A 20,280-nucleotide genomic window follows, 5' to 3' on the forward strand; every position below is an offset into this window, starting at 1 on the left:
TCGACAAACTCACATCGGTCGATCAAGGCTTCATGTCGACGAGGGTTCACCGTTCACCTATGTTTTTCCGTTTGATATGCAATATATAATTAGGGTGTACTCAAAGAATGGTCAAGAATGGTTGAAGCCAATCGGATGAAAATTGCAGATTTAGGTGACCTTGACCTTTGACCGACTGACTTAAAAAACCAATCGGCTTCCAGCTTTTCACGACCTCTATCAGGTTTCAGATCAGAGAAGTTATCAGATTCAGTTATCAGATCAGAGAAGATCAGAGTAAAAATGTGACCTGTCAGCAATTGACATACAAACAAACAGAACAACAGACCTGACCAACCAATATACCGCACTTGTTAATCTTCGATTTTGCAACTAACTTCGGTGGCGGAGGTAAAAAAATAATCATTCCGAGTCAGTTGATTTCTCTAAAAACAAAGTTACGCTATCGTTTCTGGGTGTCTCATAAAGTCTGTTGTGCACCATCGATTTTTATGACAATACCCATAGTGGACCATGAGAAACAAGATTATAGCAGATCTTGCTCCTCTTCGGAAGACGTTCCATGTTTCTTGTTTCACGATGGAATGTTATAAGATGACGTCATAGAATAATGACCATACTTTAAGAAACTTATCACCAGCGTTGCAATATTGTTGTTCTTTGTGGAAGGGACAGCATGTTCCGTGCAGCAACTTGTATATGGATGACGGCTTGCAAGCTGTTGCAATAAATTGCAAGCTGTTCAAACAAGGCTGCTAGTTAAACCAAAATGGCATAAGCCATTCCCTCTGATTACAATAATAGCATGAATGGTGTTATTGTTGTTATTGGTATTGCTGTCATTTTCTCTCTCGGTTTTGTAGACACAGCCAACATAATGTTAAAGAATTACAATACTTCAAGCTGTGGTTTGTTTTCCAATGGTAATTTGTCTTGTCCATAACTTAATTCACAATTTCTTTTGTATTCAATAAAGAAATCTAAATTGTACGTACACATTGTACGACACTAAATTGTACGATACTTATTGTTGGTGATTGGTTATTTAACTCTCTCCAAGTTACTGAAGCAGTTTTTGGGTCTACTACATTGCACAATGCTAACTGTTAAAGGTAAACATGAAACACCTGTGATATAGTGGTCTGCAAAAGTAATCACCCCTCTCCAAAGTTTTCATATTTTGATGCCAGCGGAGCTTATTTTCATGATGCTTTCAAATAAAACTACATATATATATATATATATATATATATATATATATATATATATATATATATATATATATATATATATATATATATATATATATATATATATATATATATACATATATATATATATATATATATATATATATATATATATATATATTCTTCACACTACACAAACTACTACAAAGTGATAAAGCTAAAAAAAAATGCAAATAAAATGTGAATACGTTTGATTAACAGAGAAGATCAGATGATTCTCAGTTGCATAAGTATTCAAACCCTTTGCCTACTTAATGCTAAATCACTTTAGGAGCAAATTTGTTTGAAAGGTTACAAAAGAAGTGTAATAGGTTTAACCTGTATGTGATCAGAGGTTTAACTTAAAAATTAAGCTCTCCCATTTATCTAAGGAGTTTTAAGGTGCAACTGACTTGATCAACCAAAAAGGCAAACATGAAGACCAAGGAGCTTTCCAAAGAAGTCAGACATAAAGTGGTGAAGAAGCACCGTTTAGGAGAGGGTTATAAGAAGATTTCAGTCATTCATTATCCCTTTGAGTATGGTGAAATCATTCATGAAGATGTGGAAAACGTATCATACCACCCAGACTCTACCCAGATCAGGTCAGCTCAGGTATGAGAGCATACGCTGAAGAAGTGCGTCGCTGCATCCACTTTCCGCCAATATTCCAGGGGCCTCTATATGGCCATCCCCCAGGCAGATGCCTGGCCCATCCCCATCTCCTTGAGATGCCAATCAACCTGCTGCAACCACGAGGCACGTGGTCGGCCCATTGGCCTCCTCCACTCACGAGGCTCTCTCGCTGAGAGAATCTGGTGAGCAGGATCAGCGTCAGGAAAACGAGCCACATATCCATACAGAATCAGCTGACACTCACTGACAATACAGGTAACAAATCTTATCTGAGTCTCACTCAGCAACCGCTTGTTGGACACAAAGTCGGACCAGCGATAGCCAAGGATTCTCTGGAGACCTGGTACCGAAGGAGTTATGTCTCCATCTCAGATCCCTGGTCAGAGTCCAAGTCTCACATCCATAGAGCAAGACTGGAAGCACAAAGCACCTGAAGACTCAGACTTTCATCCTCCTGCACAGGTACCGACAGCACCGCACCCCTTGTTCCAGTGAATCCATGACTCCCCAGGCCCGACCCAGACATAATTGACCTCTGGCTCACAGCCAGTGGAGACATGAATATCACTGCCAAGGGAAGTTCCGGTTCACTTCCGGTTCTGGGTTTGGAGCGATGAGAGGACTCCTTGGGGGCTCCCTGCTGATGTTCTCAGTTAAGTTTCCGGTCGTTATTTGTCCCGTTTTAACTGTTTAATTTTCTCACCTACATGTTACTGTGTGTTCCTAGTTCGTTTTTGTTTCAAAAATCATGCTATTTTGTGAGTTTTTTGTCGACGTTCTTACCGGGTGTTTGAGGCCTAGGCCTTGGCCTAGGTTTGAGGCCTACCGGTTCCCCTCGGTGTTCGATCGTTTTTTTTTTGTTTGTTTTGATTTTTCTCCCCATTACCTTCAATTTCTATCCTCTCCAGTGTGGTGTAGTGGGCCTGCGGGGGCAGGGCATGATGTGGAGGAGTGGTCGGCGTGATCACGTGCATGCAAGGGATATAGGAGTGCGCGCCGCCTGAGGTGTCGTAGTGGTTGCTGCAACGGCCAGGTCCCGAAGACTGAGTTGCCCAATGAACCCACAAAAACCCTGACCGCGTTACAGATATCAAGCAGCAAGGCGAGAAGCACAGCATCACTACGCAGCAAAAGCGCCCCCAGGCGGCTCATGCTTACACGCCCTCCGGCGAGGTTGTGGCGACCTCCTGAGCAAACCTCCCCCGGCACCATCAAACGCCCCCGGCCGACAAGGCGGCACATCTCCCCCAGCCAGACTTGAAGCAGAAGTCTGGCTTGAAGTGGTTGCCACAATGGCTACAGCAACCACTACGACGCCTCAGGTGGCGCGCACTCCTATATCCCTTGCACGCACGTGACCACGCCGACCACTCCTCCACATCATGCCCTGCCCCCACAGGCCCACTACACCACACCCATTACCTTCAATTTCCATCCTCCCCACTTTCCTAAACGTCCCCCATTCTCCCAACTAATCTCTCTATTTCTTATCTCCAAAAAAAAAAGAAAAAAACAACAACACGCTAACCTTCTCCCGATTCTGCTTCTTCTTCTTCGTCTTATCTTCCTCCTCGTCTTCTCCCTCGTTTTTTTTCGTCAACACTTCCGTGACCTAATCTGTTGAAAACTCTCTCAAACATTAATAATAACAACAAAAACGATCTTATAATGCTTCATCTTCCTCTCTCACACATGTGGTACTCTTTACTGTTTCATAATGCACTACTCTTCTGCTATTTTAACAGACTGCTCTCATTTCGACCTCTCCTTCATTCCTTGCCTAAAAAAATCCAACTGTTACAGCGCTTCTTCTCTCCATTCTCTGAATTCGCCTTCATTGCACCCATCAAGAATTGTGTTAAATCGCATCTCTGACCTAAAACTTTTAAAAACCACAGTTTGCTATGAATGTTCGCTTTCCATCAACCATTCTTTTTTCCAACTTCAGTGCCAACTCACCCCCCTCACCCCTCACTCTCACTCTCAAAGCAACCATCCCACTCTTCTCCCTCCAAGCCTCCCTCTCACCTCTTTCAAAAATTCCCCCCCTCACCTTTCTCCCACCTTTCATCCCCCTCACTCATCCTTCTCAAACTTGCCCCCTCTCTCATCCACCAAGCTGCCTCCCTCCATTGCCCTCTCACCTCCATCTCTTCACTCTACCTCCTCAAATCCTCAACTGCCTTCTTCCCCCTCTCTTGTCCCCCCTCTCCCCAAGCACCACAGAGCCTTTTTCTCCTCCTCATTTGGCCCCCTCCCCTAGCTATTCTGCAATCCCCCACCCTCTTTCAACAACCCACCTTAGCTCCCCCCTCCTCCCCTGTCCTCCCCTCCCCCTCCCCCCACCCCCTGCACCCAAAGCCTGCTCCCCTACCACTTCATTAAAAGTGTGGACCTCAAATATCCAGGCCCTTCGCTCAAACCTTTCAGATCTTTCCATACAGGCTGCCACTGACAAACCAAACATTATCTGCCTTCCAGAAACTTTCCTCTCCCAAGACGTGTCTGACTCCCAAGTATCTCTCCCCGGTTACTCCCTCCTCTGGTATGACAGACCTGAGCCTCGTCCTTAGTGGAGGTGTTGCTCTCTTCATCAAAGACTCTATTCCTCACTCTCCATGCACTGCTCTCACTCCCCCACACCCCCAGGAATACCTCTGGCTATGGCTTCCCCTCCACTCCCACCTCATGTTTATATGTGTACTGTACCGTCCACCTAACAGTGATGACTCCATCTACACCTCACTATCCGAAAACATGGAACATCTTCTATCTTCTCATCCAAACTCTCTTTTCCTCTTCTGTGGTGACTTCAATTGTCATCACGCCAGTTGACTAGGTGTGGGTACCTCTATCACCTGCCATGGTGACTCATTGGGACTGACACAATTGGTCAACTTCCCGACCCGGATCTCAACCAATGGTACTCCATCTCTTCTGGATCTGATTTTGACAAATTTCCCTGACAATATCTGCTGCTCTTCTTCCAATCCAATCGGTTCTTCTGACCACGTCCTTGTCAAAGTGGACATCTCTCCGGCTGTTATCAGAGAACCACCTCACCGCCGTCGAGTCTGGCGTTTCACTCAAGCCGACTGGCAGGGTCTCCGAGCAACCATCAAACTTACCTATCTCGTTTAGACGTTTAGGTCTCTTATCACTACTTTCTCAAACATCAACTCATCCTGGGAATTCTTTCAAAGAAACTTGCTCTCCTTCATGCACAGATTTATCCCCTCTCGTGTTCAGTTGTCCTACCCTTCCTCCCGCCCTTGGTTTACTGAAGCTTGTGGTGAGGCAGTTGTCCTGAAACAACTTGCCTTTGCCTCATGGAAAGCAAACCCAACAGAGGGCAATCTCAGTTCCTTCCACAAAGCTTGGAACAAGTGTGTATCTACCCTCAGGAGAGCGAGAAAACAACATCTTTCTCATCTCAAGTCTGAACTCTCAAACCTCTCTCCCTCCTCAAAATCCTGGTGGCATTTAATCAAATCTGTTTCTGGTGTATGTTCCCCCTCCATCCCCTCCCTCACCTCAATGGCCGCACTGCTGATACCGCACGTGATAAAGCTGAATGCCTAAACTCGGTGTTTGCAGCTAAATCTTGTGTCCTAAACCCATCACTTTCTCTACCCACTTTACCCAGTCGCACCCAACTATCCCTGGACTCTGTGTCCTTTTCTCCTGATAAGGTGGAGAGCTTGCTTTCAAACCTCGACTCAGATTCTGCAACCGGTCCAGACGGCATCAGCCCACGTGTCCTCAAAGCCTGCTCTTCTGCTCTTGCTCACCCTCTCTCTGTTCTATTCACCCTCTCATTTGCTCAAAGTCATCTGCCATCTGCTTGGAAATCTGCTAACATCACTGCCCTGGATAAAAAGGTACAAAAACAGATCCCTATAACTACAGACCAATCAGCCTTCTCCCAATCATCAGCAAGGTTATGGAATCCATCATCGCTTCAGACATGAAATCCTTCCTCTTCTCCAATGGCTTGATTTCCGATCATCAATTTGGTTTCAGACCAGGTCACTCTACCCTGGGTTTATGCTGCTTCTGCTCTCCCATCAATGGATGGAGGTCCTCAATGCCAGACAGGAAATCCGAGCCGTATCCCTGGACATATCACGTGCTTTTGACACTGTCTGGCACCCTGCCCTGCTCACCAAACTCTCTTCCTATGGTATCCAAGGCCATCTCCACTCATGGCTCGCAGACTTCCTCTCCTGTCGCAGTCAATGTGTGGCCCTAAATGGAGTTCTTTCATCCCCTCTTCCTGTCCAGGCTGGAGTTCCTCAAGGCAGCGTTCTGGGCCCTGTTCTTCTTCTGGTTTTCATCATTGATCTCTCCGACTCTCTAGAAATTCCTCTATATCTCTTTGCTGATGACTCCACCCTCTGCCGTACCATCACTCATCCCTCAGACCCGCAAGCAGCAGCTTCGTCGCTCACTGCAGATCTGGATAAAATCACAAACTGGTCCAACACGTGGAACATGTATTTCAATCCGGACAAATCTCACGCTCTCACTATGTCTCTTCGAAAGGACCATTTAGAAACCCCCCCCCCCCCATTCACTTTCTCAACGATACTCTGGAAGAAATCTTTTCTTTAAAGCTTCTCGGTCTCACTATCTGCCATGACCTTTCCTGGGAAAGTCACATTTCCAACCTCGCCTCAAAAGCCAGACGCCGACTGGGAATCCTCCATCGTGCAAAGTCCTTCCTCGGTCCTCTTGAGCTCCTGACCACTTACAAAGCTTTTGTCCATAGCCGGATGGAGTACTGCTCTCCCCTCTGGGCTGGTGCTCCTGCCTCCCACCTTTCTCGGCTTCACGCTGTGGAAACCAAGGCATTTTGGATCATTGGCATCTCCCGCAATGAGGCTGTCTTTGGGCCTCTCACTCAATCACCACAGGTTGGTCGGTGGTCTTTCTGTCTTCTACCGTCTCCTCTGCAGCCTTGCCCCCCCCTGCTCTCTCTGCGATTTGTCCCCACCACATTTCCACAGGGCGCTCAAGGTCCGCCAACAACCCCCTTCTGGTAAAACTACCAAAATCACGAATCACTGTTCACCTTCACTCTTTCATTCCTCTTTTTTCCCCACCTTTGGAATAAACTCCCTCACTCTATTCTTTCCCATTCTTCCCTCCAGGCTTTCAAAACAGCTGTTCACCACCACCTCTTATCATCCCCCATCCAAATCCCCGATCTTTTCTACCACCGATAATCCACCCAAGCCTACTTTCTTCAAATTCCCTGCTTTCCTTCCTGAAAGTCCCTGTAATGTCCATCTTCTCTTCCCCATGTTCCCCATCCCATCCCCATCCCTCTCTCTTCCACAGATCTCCTAATGTGTCTGTTCCCCACTGTTTTGTCCCTCCCACTCCCACCACTCTTGTCTCATGCCCCCTTGCTGTGCATTGTGTGTTAGCTCTCATACGAGCCTCGACAAGGTATACAAAAAAAAAGAAAAAAGTGAATCTCTCTGTGACCTCAACATATCCTCACCACAATCAGGTACAGACAAGACAGAAGCATCCAAGATGTCATTGAAAGCCTGGATCTTAATTGTGACCCAGGAAACCTGTAATCCCAGTGGCTCCGACTCCCCATTCAGCATCTCACTGCACTCACAGTACCAGAGCGTAGTTCAGACATCAGATTGATCAGTTTTGGTGGCAACCCACGAAGACCAAGAATCTTCCAGAAGGCATCCCGATTCACTGAATCGAACGCTTTGGAGGGATCAACATAGGCTGCAAGCAGCCCCTGCCAAAACTGTCACCTGTTTTTGGTGAGGACCCGAAGAGCAAGGATACGGTCAATCGTTGACCTCTTTGGTGGACAACCTGACTGCTCTGGGCGCTGGTGCTCAAGCAGATGGTGGCAAACCCCATCACAAATTATCCGAGCAAAGACCTTGCCTGCACTAAGAGCAGCGTCACCCCTCGGTAGTTGTTGCAGTCCTGGCAATTACCCTTCCCTTTCCAGAGAGGGACAACAACGTCCCTTTTCCCGTCAGTTGGGATGATGCCTGTGTTCCAGGTAGGGCACAGAACTGCATGCAACACCATGAGTAAGGTAAAGTATTATGTATGTACCATATCCTCCTCTGAGAGGATTTGATGAAGGAGGCTGAAACTTTCAGGGATGAATGAGGGCCCCATTAATTTCAGCTTGTGCAAGTTTCATTTTATTTCATGAAGTTTTGTTAAAAAAACAATTTTTTTTTACATTTTGGCATTTTCTTGTTTGGGAGGGGGTTGAGGGGATGCAGTTGTAATTATCCGAGCTATATCACCACAATGTATTAAATATGCACATCAGGAGTACACATGCTTTTGTTTCATACACGTAACTCGGGTTATTTTTATTTTTATTTTCGGGAGCAATTGAGGCAGCGTTCTGTTGCCTATACACTGCCCGAATTAAGGGCCGTATCAGAAGAACATGTTGCACACTTGAAACAAGATCACATTCGGTGGGTTCTCCACTAGTATTATATAATTATGACGGCATACATTTTTAACTTACCTGGAACGTCGTTCTGGGGAGCAAATGGGATGTCGCGTCATCTGTCCGTCCGCAAACATCTGCAACTTCTCTGAAACTACACACACGATTCCGATGAAACTTCACCACAACCTTCATCACCCATGGTGTACCAATGTTTGTTCACGACATTAAAAAACCAGGCCCATAACATTGGTTCATTGGTACACATTGCTGATTCCATCACACGTTGACTTCCTCCTCAGTATCATTATTCTTCCAGTTGAGGGTCCGTGGCTATTGCCCCTATTTTTTTTTATTAATTTTGGAATGCATATCAGATTTTTTTTAATGAACAGGTATCACACTTGTTTATTTTCCTCATGTAGAGAGGGTATAGTTATGATAATAGAACAACAATAACTGGAAGACTGAAAGGGCTCCCAGTCGAGTGCATACCCCTGTTATCCTGATTAGTTTACATTTTGTATCCCACTGATAGGCCGGATCTGGATGCAGACCCGAACTAAAATTAATCAGCTTGTTCTTGTTACCTATCAAACTCATCCACCAAGTTTCATTGAATCCGTCCATATATTTTTGAGATATCGTGCTATATATCGTTTTTGGCCCTATCTCTCAATGATGAAGAATCAATCACTTTAAAAATTAAGTAATTCTCATATCCAGATCTGGATTCAGATCTTCACCAAAATCGAACCAATTTGTCAAGGTCACACACCCAACGTGTCCACTAAGTTTCATTCGAATCTGTTCACAACTTTTTTGAGATATCATGCTATATATTAATTTAGACTTACTGTATCTCTCAATGGTGTAGAATTACTTGAAAAATTATCGGATCTGAATTCAGATCTTCACTAAAATTGAATTAATTATTCCTCGTCAAACACCCAAAGTGTCCACAAAGTTTCGTCCTAATCCGTCCACAACTTTTTGATATCCTGCACACACTCAGACAGACAGACAAACAAACAAACAAACAAACAAACAAACAAACAAGAAGAAGACGTTGTGCAGAGCACGATACGTGCAAAATCCATAAAACAAATTTGACCTCAAAAATAATTGGTGGTTGAATTCAATGACCAAATATGCAACTCCTCTTCAAATAACAAGTGAATCAGATGAAAATTGACAATTTTAGAATTTCGGCCGATGTTGACCTTTTGGTCGATGTTGACCTCAAAAATAGTTTGCTCTTGGAATTCAGTGACCTGAAATATAAATCCTCCTCAAATTTCAAGTCAATTGGATGAAAACTGAGGATTTTAGAAATACCACCTAAGTTGTTGACTTTTGGCCTATGTTGACCTTTTGACCTCAAAAACAATATACTTCTTCCTTATGACAAACTCTACCATGTGGTGAAGTTTACTGAAGATCGATTTAAAATTGTGACCTGTAGGCGACAGACAGACCGACAGAGTAACAAAATCGACTGACCAAGATACTTCTTCGATTTTGCAAATAACACACAGACACAAAGGGTTGAAAACATAACCTCCTTCATCTTCGGTTGCAAAGGTAATCAGCTGTTCCTGTAGGTTTCCTCTGCTGGGTCGTGCATTCACAGCAAAAACTCAACCATGAGAACCAATGTGATTTCAAAAGACCTCCGGGATAAAGTTGTGGAAATCAGGGGATGGGTGTGGCAAAGATCAGGGGATTGGGAAAAAATATTTCAAAGGCCTTGAATATCCCTTAGATCTCAGTCAAGACAATCATTAAGAAGTGGAAGGTGTATGGTTCCACCAAGACTGCCTGGATCAAGCCATCCCTCCAAACTGGATGACCAAGCAAGGAGGGGACTGATCAGAGAGGCCACCAAGAGGCCAATGGCAACTTTGAAAGAGCTACATGCCTTCATTGCAAAGACAGATCACTGTGTGTTTGTGACAACAATATCCCAAGCATTCCAGAAGGTTGGCCTATACAGTAGAGTGGCAAGAAGGAAGCCATTACTCAAAAACTCACACCGTGAGTCCTGTTTGAGGTATGCAAAAAAAACCACTCCAGATGTTTTGAAGCCATGTGGCAAAAAATGTTGTGGTCTGATGAAACCAAGATGGAACTTTTTGGCCTAAATGCAAAACGTTACCCTTGGTGCAAACCAAACACAGCACATCACCCAAATAACACCATCCCTACTGTGAAGCATGGTTGTGTCCTGAAGCATCATGTTATGGGGATGTTTCTCATCAGCAGGGACTGGGTCACTTGTCAGGATGAAAGGGAAAAAGGATGGAGCAAAATACAGAAAAATCCCAGAGAAAAACTTGCTATCCTCTGCAAGAAAGCCGAAATTGGGACGGAAGTTCACCTTTCAGCATGACAATGACCCGCAGCACACAGCCAACGCTACACTGGAGTGACTAATAAACAAAAAGATAAATGTCCTTGAGTGGCCCAGTCAGAGCCCCGACCTAAACCCAATCGAAAATCTGTGGCACGACTTGAAGATTGCTGCCCATCAACGAACCCACACACAACTTGACTGAACTTGAACAGTTTTGTACAGAAGAAATGACAAGTGTTGCCTGATCAAGGTGTGCAAAGTTGGTAGAGGACGATCCGAAGAGACTCAATGCTGCATTGCTGTCAAAGATGCTTCCACCAAGTATTAACTCAGTGCGGTGGACACTTGTCCTTCCAATATATTCTCGTTTTTGTATTATTAATTAATCTTCTTTAATTTGTAGAATTTATTTTTCATTTGGAAGTTGTGGGTTATGATGTGTAAATAACGATGGAAGAAGTCTGATTTAATGAAATTTAATTCCAGGCTATAAGACAACAAAAGGTGAAAATTTTGAGAGGGGGGTTTTGACTTTCTGTATGCCCTGTACAGAGAGAGACATGACAAGTAAATAGACACCTTTAATTTATTCATTTCATCTGTATAAAGCAAGTTTTACTCAGCAATTTGTACTAATATTCAACTATTTATTTGCAGAAACGAGTTCCTGGGTCTTGTGTGACAATTAACTATGCCTCGAATCCAGGAAGTACACGACCTTTGCCATTTTCAAAGAGGAAGAATTGTTGGCCAATCGGAATGTGGAGTAAGCCAGCGTCAGATCGCTCAGAACATTGGCATTCCTCTTTCTAAGGTCAATCAGGTGATTGTGCAATTCACCAGCGAAGGCAAGAAATCCACAGCTTCCTGTTCTGGTCGATATGGGCCCTCAGAAAGGTGTCTTCGAGCTGTGAAGCGGTCCATTACGAAAACTCCCTGTTGCAAGACAGCAGATGTTGCAGAGGAGGTCCAAGTTAGCTCAAGAACTGCCGTGTGATGCCTTCATCAACTGGGCTACTATGGGAGAGCAGCGAGGAGAAAACCTCTTCTTAGACCAGCCAACATTCGAAGGAGAAAGAAGTGGGCTGACAAGATGGCCACCAGACCCTTGGGGTTTTGGAAAACTGTCGCTTTTTTCAGATGAGTCCCAATTTGCTCTATTTTCTGACAGTCGACTTGTATGGGTCCGGAGACTTCCCAGTCAAGAGTTCTCTTTAAACGAATTGCAGCCAACTGTCAAACACGGTGGTTTTTCATTGAAAGTGTGGGGAGAAATCTGGAGCGCTGGTCGGTCAGAGCTTGTGGAGTGTGTTGGCAACATCAACTTCACAATATACATTTATGTCCTTCTACCCCACGTCATTTGCTCTGGTTAGCCAGCGCGCACTCACAGTATCGCTCGGCAGTAATCTGGGTGTGCGCTGAGGTTGGTGCAGCCGTCCACAGGAAAGGTATCATGTGAAGTAATGTAACCCTGCCAGGATTGACAATACCAATCGGTGTTCATGGTTGCTTAGCAATCACATCAATGGTCACACACGGAGTTATCTGTGCCCGGCAGCCTTAGGACTGGGCGTTCGGGAGGGACCCAAGTGCTTCCCCACGTGGTGAGCCTTGATCCCCAGATCCACAACAATAACCTCCACCCACCTTCAGTGGGTGGACGTAACAACAAAAAAAGCAAGAACACAAAGCAAGCTGTCTGATTGGAAAATATAAATCTTTAAAATAAGGGGACTCATTCAATCCATTCTGTGCTTCGGTGCCCCGATTAAACAAAGGGAGTTTGATTTTGGACTCTCCATTGATGTGAACAATAATATGAGCGAGAAGTCAGTCAGAGGTAATACATTGTAATTAAACTTCCATCTATCCACATTCTATAAACTCTCTTTCCTAAAACGTCGATTGACAAACCTGAATTGATTGTGAGCATTGTATCCGCACAAAGCAATTTTTGGATACAGTATTATTAAGTGGGACACCAGGAACTCCATCCGCTGCTGTTTTGTGTGTTCTCATAAACTTAAAAATGCCTAAAAACGGCTTTGGACAATGGAGGAGACCCGTTTGATCTTTAGCTTAATGAAGATAATTTAAAATCTATCAGAAATATAATGGAATTTCTATGAAATGCATGGGACATTATTTGATCATTATTTGATTGTAATTATTGGTCACTTCATCTCTATTGCATTGTAAATTAGGAATGGTTATTGCATTACACACTTGCGTTGAATTAAAAAAAAACAAAATCATCGATGTATATAATTATTAGAGCAACACCTTGATCTGCAATGCAAGTGATAGTGCCAAAAACATTTGTGGGTTCGACATCATTTAATTGAACAGCCAATGCTTAATAAGGTACATCTTTGAACTCGTGGTATCTAATGACAATTATCTTTGTAGTCGGGTGTTTGTGCCGCCATCAACACACTCTTGGTCACCACTAATGTCCTCAGCTAAATGACACCATTACTCTCATGAGAAGTCTACTTTAATAAAGCACACAGTATTATTCATTCAGACCAAATGAACACTGAACTGCAGCAAAGCTTGGAAAGATTGATCATGGGGCCATTAAATTAGTACGTATGCAGAGATCATGGAATTTACCACCCCAACTCTAAACCTCTTTCACTTTGATTTCCCTTTTTCTTTCCCCATACCCCCAGAGATGTCATTTCCTTAAGCCGACCGTCCATTTTATCTTTTACATTTTTTTTCCTTCCAACTCCTTTTGTCTTCTCTTCCACTCCCCAAACATTCACCTATCGTCCATTCTCCCACCTTCCATCCTTTATCGCCTTTTGTAAAATTCCTCACCACTCTCCCCTTTCCTTACATCCTGCCTTTGTCACCTTCGCCGAAGGAGAGGGTATTGCATTTGAGTCCGTTTGTTTCTTTGTCTATCTTTGTTTGTTTGTCCGCACAGAACTTTGGTGTTTTACTCTGCAAACGCGTCAGATTGAAACAAAATTTTCACCATAGGAGCAACTACTAATGTATAATGATTGAATGATAATTATGATGACATAGGTCACGTGGTGTGGCAGCCATGTTGGAAAATAACAAAAAAAATTGTTCTCCTGTATCTCTGAAGCCACACAAAGGAGAAAATTGAAACTTGGCACACGGAAAGTACCCCTCGATGGGAATAAGTGATTTTTTATGACATCATAGGTGTCTTTGTTATGATGTCATGATTGCATGTGTAGAACACTACATCTGATCAATATGAAAAATTTGGAGGGTCATCTTGGGATAAAATGGTCCATAGAAAAGAAAAAAAATTGATGTCATCAGTCACATGATCTGGTAACCATATTGTTTTTTTTAAACCTTCAAAAAATCTTCTTCTCTGAAGTGGCTGGACAAATCGAGGCGAAACTTTGCACATATGATCGCCTAACCATGAGGAACAAAAGGTTCACAAATATGACGTAGGTCACATGGTTTGGCAGCCATATTGGATTTACCCTAAAACCTATAAAAAAAATTCTTCTCCAGAATGGCTGCAAAGATCGAGGGAAAACTTCACACAAATGTTCCACAAGCCTTGTGTGCACAAGTTTGTTCAGGAATAATTGAAAGGTCAAATGGTTTTGGAGCCATATTGGATTGGAGAAAAATATTAAATAATGTTTTCTCTGGAACAGCTTAATCAATTGACGTGAAACTTCACAATTATGATCGAGTAGTAATGGGGAAAACAGGTTAATAAATTTAAACTTGATCAGATGCATGGTCTGGCAGCCAGAATTATTTATTTATTTTTTGATCTTGGTTCTTTTTGTTTTTGTATGTTTTTATTTTTCGAATAAGGCTCACTTGGTTGTGCCTGTATGGGTTTGAAGGTAGAGGAGTCGCAGCTAAAATGCAAATCCTATCCAGGTTCCTCCTGATGACTTCATCTTTGCTTTTGCTTGTTCGGGTTCCTTCTGATTACTCCAATACAGGACTGCACCTATTTGGTCTTCCATTTGATTTGAATTGAATATATTTTAATCCCATTCTGAATTCAATTGAATGATAATAATAAAACGTCATGGGTCAGGGTCAGGTTTCCGATCAAAGCAGGACGTCTTGGTAACTGGTCATCACTGCCAGCAGTTATAAAGTGGCAGTTCTAATTACATCTTATTAATTACGTAACACACCAGCACGCAAGTACCACACAAAATACACCACACAAAACAAGTCCAGATGAGGGTCTGCAATCTCTGATTGCTCTTTTTCTTGTTCATTTACTTTCTTGTTCAATCTGTGATCATGTGTAATTTACATTAACAATCCACAATACATTGTACCACTCACCTCAGAACGGTCTGGCCAGGGTTCGAATCAGGGGCCAGCTACAAACTGCCATCCTGGTATCTCGCAGGCAGGTCTCGGCATCAATTTGAGTGCCCTCCCTTGGGTGCACGTTAAACTGGAAGTCCCTAAGTTGTTAGATGTTAAAGATTCCATGGTGTCCTTTGCGAAGAGTCGTTGAGCAATCGCCAGCACCCTGAACAAGTTCCAATTTTTTGCTCTAACCTACAGAGGGCATTGCATCAGCGAGCAGAACAGTTACGCCCTCAGCCAATGATGCTACCCAGTAGCCTTGTGCTACAAATGAAAGAAGAAGAGTATACAGTACATTCTATAATCCTCCAGAATCCAACAATTAAGAGGATTGATTCAAGGTGCAGGTCACAATACATGTCTCACTATCATCTTTCAGGTATTGGGAAGTTTGTATTAAGATATAAGCACAGGCATAAAAAAAAACAAGTGATGTTTGGCCTTGCAATGGTCTGGCATCTAACATGTATTTCAACCTTTCTTTACACATTGCATAATGCACCACACATGATGTCTGAAATAGTTATGAAAAGAGGGGATAATGTTTCAAGTGATGTAAGGATTAAGGCAAAAATAGAAACAATCGAATATCAGAAGCTTTTTTGCTGTTGTAAACACCATTAACTTTTTTTCAGACAATTATTCTGCAGTGCAAATTGTTTTGGGGTAAAAGGGAAATTAAAAAAAAGGTAATTGAGAGGAAAATATCTAGTTCTTCCAATATCATTAATTGTACTTAATTTAAAGATGATGATGCTAATAATCTATCTATAATTCCAGCAATCTCTGTGTGTGTGTCTGTCTGTCTGTCTGTATGTGTGTCTGTGTGTCTGCGACCGCCGTTTCTCGACAACCCCTTGTCCGATCTCATTGAAACTTGCCAGGTATATTGCTGGGGCCCTGTGGATGTGCCTTTTCAAGGTTTGATATTAATCGGACGAGCGGTTCCCAAGTTACGGCCATTTATTTACCAACCAATGACAGGACACTGTGCTATGACATCACAATAACGTCACAATTTTTTTTTTTGCACCTACGGGCCCGCACGTATGGGCACTCACGTACGGGCCCGCACGTATGGGCACTCACGTACGGGCCCGCACGTATGGGCACTCACGTACGGGCCCGCACGTATGGGCACTCACGTACGGGAACGCACCTATGGGCATGTACGGGCACGCACGTACGGGCACGCACCTATGGGCACGCACATACAGGCCCGCACTAGTCTATAATTCCAGCAATTTCTGTGCTTCTGTGTGTGTGTGTGTGTGTGTGTGTGTGTGTGTGTGTGTGTGTGTGTGTGTGTGTGTGTGTGTGTGTGTGTGTGTGTGTGTGTGTGTGTGTGTGTGTGTGTGTGTGTGTGTCTGCGACCGCCGTTTCTCGACAACCCCTGGTCCGGTCTAATTGAAACTTGCCAGGAATATTGTTGGGGACCAGAGGATGTGCCTTTTCAAGGTTTGATATTAATCGGACAAGCGGTTCCCAAGTTATGGCCATTTATTTATCAACCAATGACAGGACACGGTGCTATGACATCACTATTGACGTCACAATAAAAATGTTTTTTTTGTTGCACGGACGGGCACGCACATACGGCCACGCACATAAAGGCACGCACGTGTGGCCACGCACATATAGGCACGCATGTACGGGCCCGCACTAGTTATAATAATAATGATAATAATAATAATAATAATATAAATTAATAACAAGTCAAGGTGCATTCAAAGAACACCACCCTCATGCCAAATAAATAAATAACATATCCTCCAGCGCGCGGCATTGCCAGGGCGCCTTTGGCACCCGGCGATACCGCCGTGCAGCACATGGAGACAAAATTGAGAGGGAGCAGTCTGCAATAATTGATTGATTCATTGCATGATTAAAATAAACTAATAATAATTGTGAAATAATTATTTTTTTTATCAATTGGCTAATAGTATACCGAAACCACCACCGTTTCACCCGAATCTGTAACTTTTTGAAAAATTAATTCATCAAAAAATGAATAATTAATCAATAAATCAAAATACCCTTTATAGCCAAATCACTTGTTCACTGTCCTGTCCAAATATCAGCTTCCTCGCTGAAAAGGTGTCTGAGATTTTGCCCAGATGAGAAACAAAATAAATAAGTAATAAATCTATAATAATTAAGTAATTAATCAATTAATTGATTGATCAAAATTTTTTTAATCTGCATTTCAATAAAATAGACATTATCAAAGCTATTCGACTTGCACCCTTCAGGATAAAACCACAAGCAGATGAAGAAGAAGCACCAAACTCTCCTTTATGAAGTTACAATGTGATGTCCTCAACATTGATTGATTGAGAGAAAGAAAGGATGGGATTACCTGATTGGTGGAACCATAGACCATCATGAATAATGAGAAGGCGTAAACATAATGCTAATTATCTGAGGGCTATTTGGTGGGGGAGGGGTAATTTTCATGATGACTCAACTGACTGTGGTGGAGTTGTCACACAGTCAAGCCATCATATTCAAAATAACAAATCCTCAGTGTTCCATTCTTACTATGCTGTTGAACCACGAGTGATTTTCACTAACCGCCAGTTGGTTCCACCAGTCCAAAAAGATGTTCTGCCTGCCTTTCACAGCACGTCCCTTTGGGGATCAGACGGGTCAGTCATCTGAACAGAGACAACCAACTCGGGCTTGTAAGAATGTACATGGTATGACAACTATTCCCTGTGCCTCTGCAGTTGGTTACCATTGACTGAATAGTCCTCAGTGTGCAGAGCAATGTCATATTGGCTGGTTTAAAATCCTGAGTAGAGGACGCAGTTTAGCTCACCTTCGTGCAATGGAGGACACATTCATCCATCAGGTCAAGCAATCCCATTCTTTGTGGTCAGAAAGAATTTGTCCGAACTTTATATCTATTTTGAATATGATGGCTTGACTGTGTGACAACTCTCCCACAGTTAACTTCGAGTCATCATGAAAACCACCCCAACTAGCTTACTTTCTCTCAACCAATCAATGTTGAGAACATTACATTGTAACTTTATAAGGGAGAGTTTAGTGCTTCTAATTCTTCCTCATCTACTTGTGGTTTTTAGACAGGTCTCTGCCAGGGAAAAAACTTCCCTTTTTTCCAGTCAAGGTTTTCTCTGCTGATTTATGTACTTTGGAACATACTCTTTCAAATAAGCTTCCGGGCCACCCTGAATTTTGCCGCAAATCCAATATGGCAGCCAAAATCCAATATGGCTGCCCCAGATATTTCAATGCACAGCAAACTTTTTCCTGGTGGATTTTACACCCCATAAATGTATTACCAACAGATAGAAACATGATGACAAACGACACAAATATCATATTGGAATTGTTCTATGACGTCTCCTTGACGTTGAAATGACGTCATAGTCGACGGATCGATATCAGAAATTCAATGTACTGCAAACTTTTTTCTGGTGGATTTTACACCCCATAAATGTATTACCAACAGATAGAAACATGTCACGAAACTACCAGAATAACCCTTTATTTCTATTCTGTGACGTCTCCTTGACGTCGAAATGATGTCATAGCAATGTGATAGCCCCCATAATTTCAAATTTTATCAAACTTTTTATTTTGAATGAATTAAAATCGGATAGAAATGTGGTATTCTAATCACTGGTCCATAAATTTTCAATGACAGCAAAATGACGTCATATTAGGTACAGCGACCTCTCCTCGCTGTGCCATACTAGATTTCAATGTTCGAGAAGCTATTTGGGATTAGTCCAAAAAAATACACGAATTGAAATGTATTTTTATCCCCTCTCAATGATCCCAGATGCTTAGTTATTATTGTTTTAAAAAGTCACAGTTCTAAAAGCACAGAAACTTTTCAATTCTCAGTCACTAAGGTCTATATCGCTGTCTTCACTCTCAAAGTCAGAATCAAGTCCGCAGTTATCTGAAGAACATTCTTCCATGTCATCATCAGTTTCAGAACTTTCTCCATCTCCTTCGTATTCCTCGTCACTTCCTGATTCTTCAGCTGTTTCCTTGGCACCATCTCCTATAAAAGAATGAGCAAAATTTTATCCAGGATTCAGAAATAGGAAATCATACAAAAAGTAACATTTTGATTAAATGGACACTTCTGAATTACTTACCATGGATTTTAATCCTGTCGGTAATGCCAGTAAAATTTTCCGAGTTGCTTGTAGTCTTCCTCTTTCTTTGTGGAGGCGGCTTTCCTCCTTCTGTGAGGACATTGGCATCTCTGGCACTCTCAATGTAACCCTCTGCAAAATTAAATTTGGATAATATGTAGGATGCACAAACCCACAACATTGAAATGAGATTAAATCATCACTTTCGGGGTATTCTGAGATTTTACCTGGCTTTTTTCTTTTTCCACAATAGACCTCTCTGTCTTCTGATTGTCTGCTGGTAGTCCTGTCTATCTTCTTCCGTCGAAGCTGGCTTCTCTCTTCTGTTGTTGAATCGTCTTCATCGGCATCATAGTCAGTGAGACCCACAAGAGGAACATCGACTATTTACTTCAAATGAATTTAATCATGGTTGGACGAATTATGAGCAACTTATATTGGGATGAACTGCATTGTTTAGAGATCCAAAGAAGTTTAGTAATACCTTGAATTCGTCTTTTCCTGCTCTTTGTCTTTGCCAGTGTTGGAGGTAGTTGTGGACAGGTGAACCATACTGGTTTAATACCATCCTCAGTAGTTTCCCATCCTCTGTCAGTGATGGAAGGATATTCGATATTTTGCCTAAGACACTGGTTCCATAGCCATGCCTGCAGGTCACTTCGTTTGAGATGCTGTTTGGTGCTATTCTCATCTGGAAGGATGCTGCAACTAGATTTCACCTTCTGGCTGTTGTACATTCTGATCCTTGTCCCAACAAAGCTTTCTTGTTCCGTTCCAGAGTACATGCAAGTTCTAAAGAAGCTTTTAGCACTCTCAACATCTTGAACAGATTGGTGGGATCTGCCCAGCTGCGTAAGTAGATGGCACTTTTCCTGTTTCAACATTTTCTTCCATGGCTTGACCTTGCCAATGCGAAATGGGAATGATGTTGTGTCACATCCTGTGATGCTGTGATATGCCAGAAGAATTTTTAAATTTATTCTGCCTTCTCCAGTAATGATTTGTAAGTTTCTTCACAATAACATAACGATGGTCAATCTTCATAAACCAGTTATGTGGTGGTTTACAGATGGAATAGGCATAGCTCAGGAGGACCAGTACGTGTGTCAGTAGCTC

The 20,280-nt window shown here is 42.7% G+C and overlaps 2 protein-coding genes across 2 annotated transcripts in view; one reads left to right on the forward strand and one right to left on the reverse strand.

The window, feature by feature from the left end:
• LOC147015911 (uncharacterized) overlaps window positions 1-20,280 on the forward strand; it is a 215,507-nt gene that overhangs the window by 92,074 nt on the left and 103,153 nt on the right. The window lies entirely within an intron of this gene.
• On the reverse strand, window positions 18,847-20,063 carry LOC147015912 (uncharacterized). The gene is made up of 3 exons (XM_085849169.1): window positions 19,649-20,063; window positions 19,392-19,547; window positions 18,847-19,067 (listed from the first exon to the last, which is right to left on the reverse strand). Exons 1-3 carry the CDS (start codon window positions 20,046-20,048, stop codon window positions 18,901-18,903), a joined length of 723 nt encoding a protein of 240 aa, XP_085705295.1. The 5' UTR covers window positions 20,049-20,063; the 3' UTR covers window positions 18,847-18,900.

The sequence above is a fragment of the Eptatretus burgeri genome, chromosome 12 (genome assembly GCF_056783735.1).
Source record: "Eptatretus burgeri isolate ZD-2024b chromosome 12, Ebu_testis_v1, whole genome shotgun sequence".
NCBI lineage: Eukaryota > Metazoa > Chordata > Myxini > Myxiniformes > Myxinidae > Eptatretus > Eptatretus burgeri.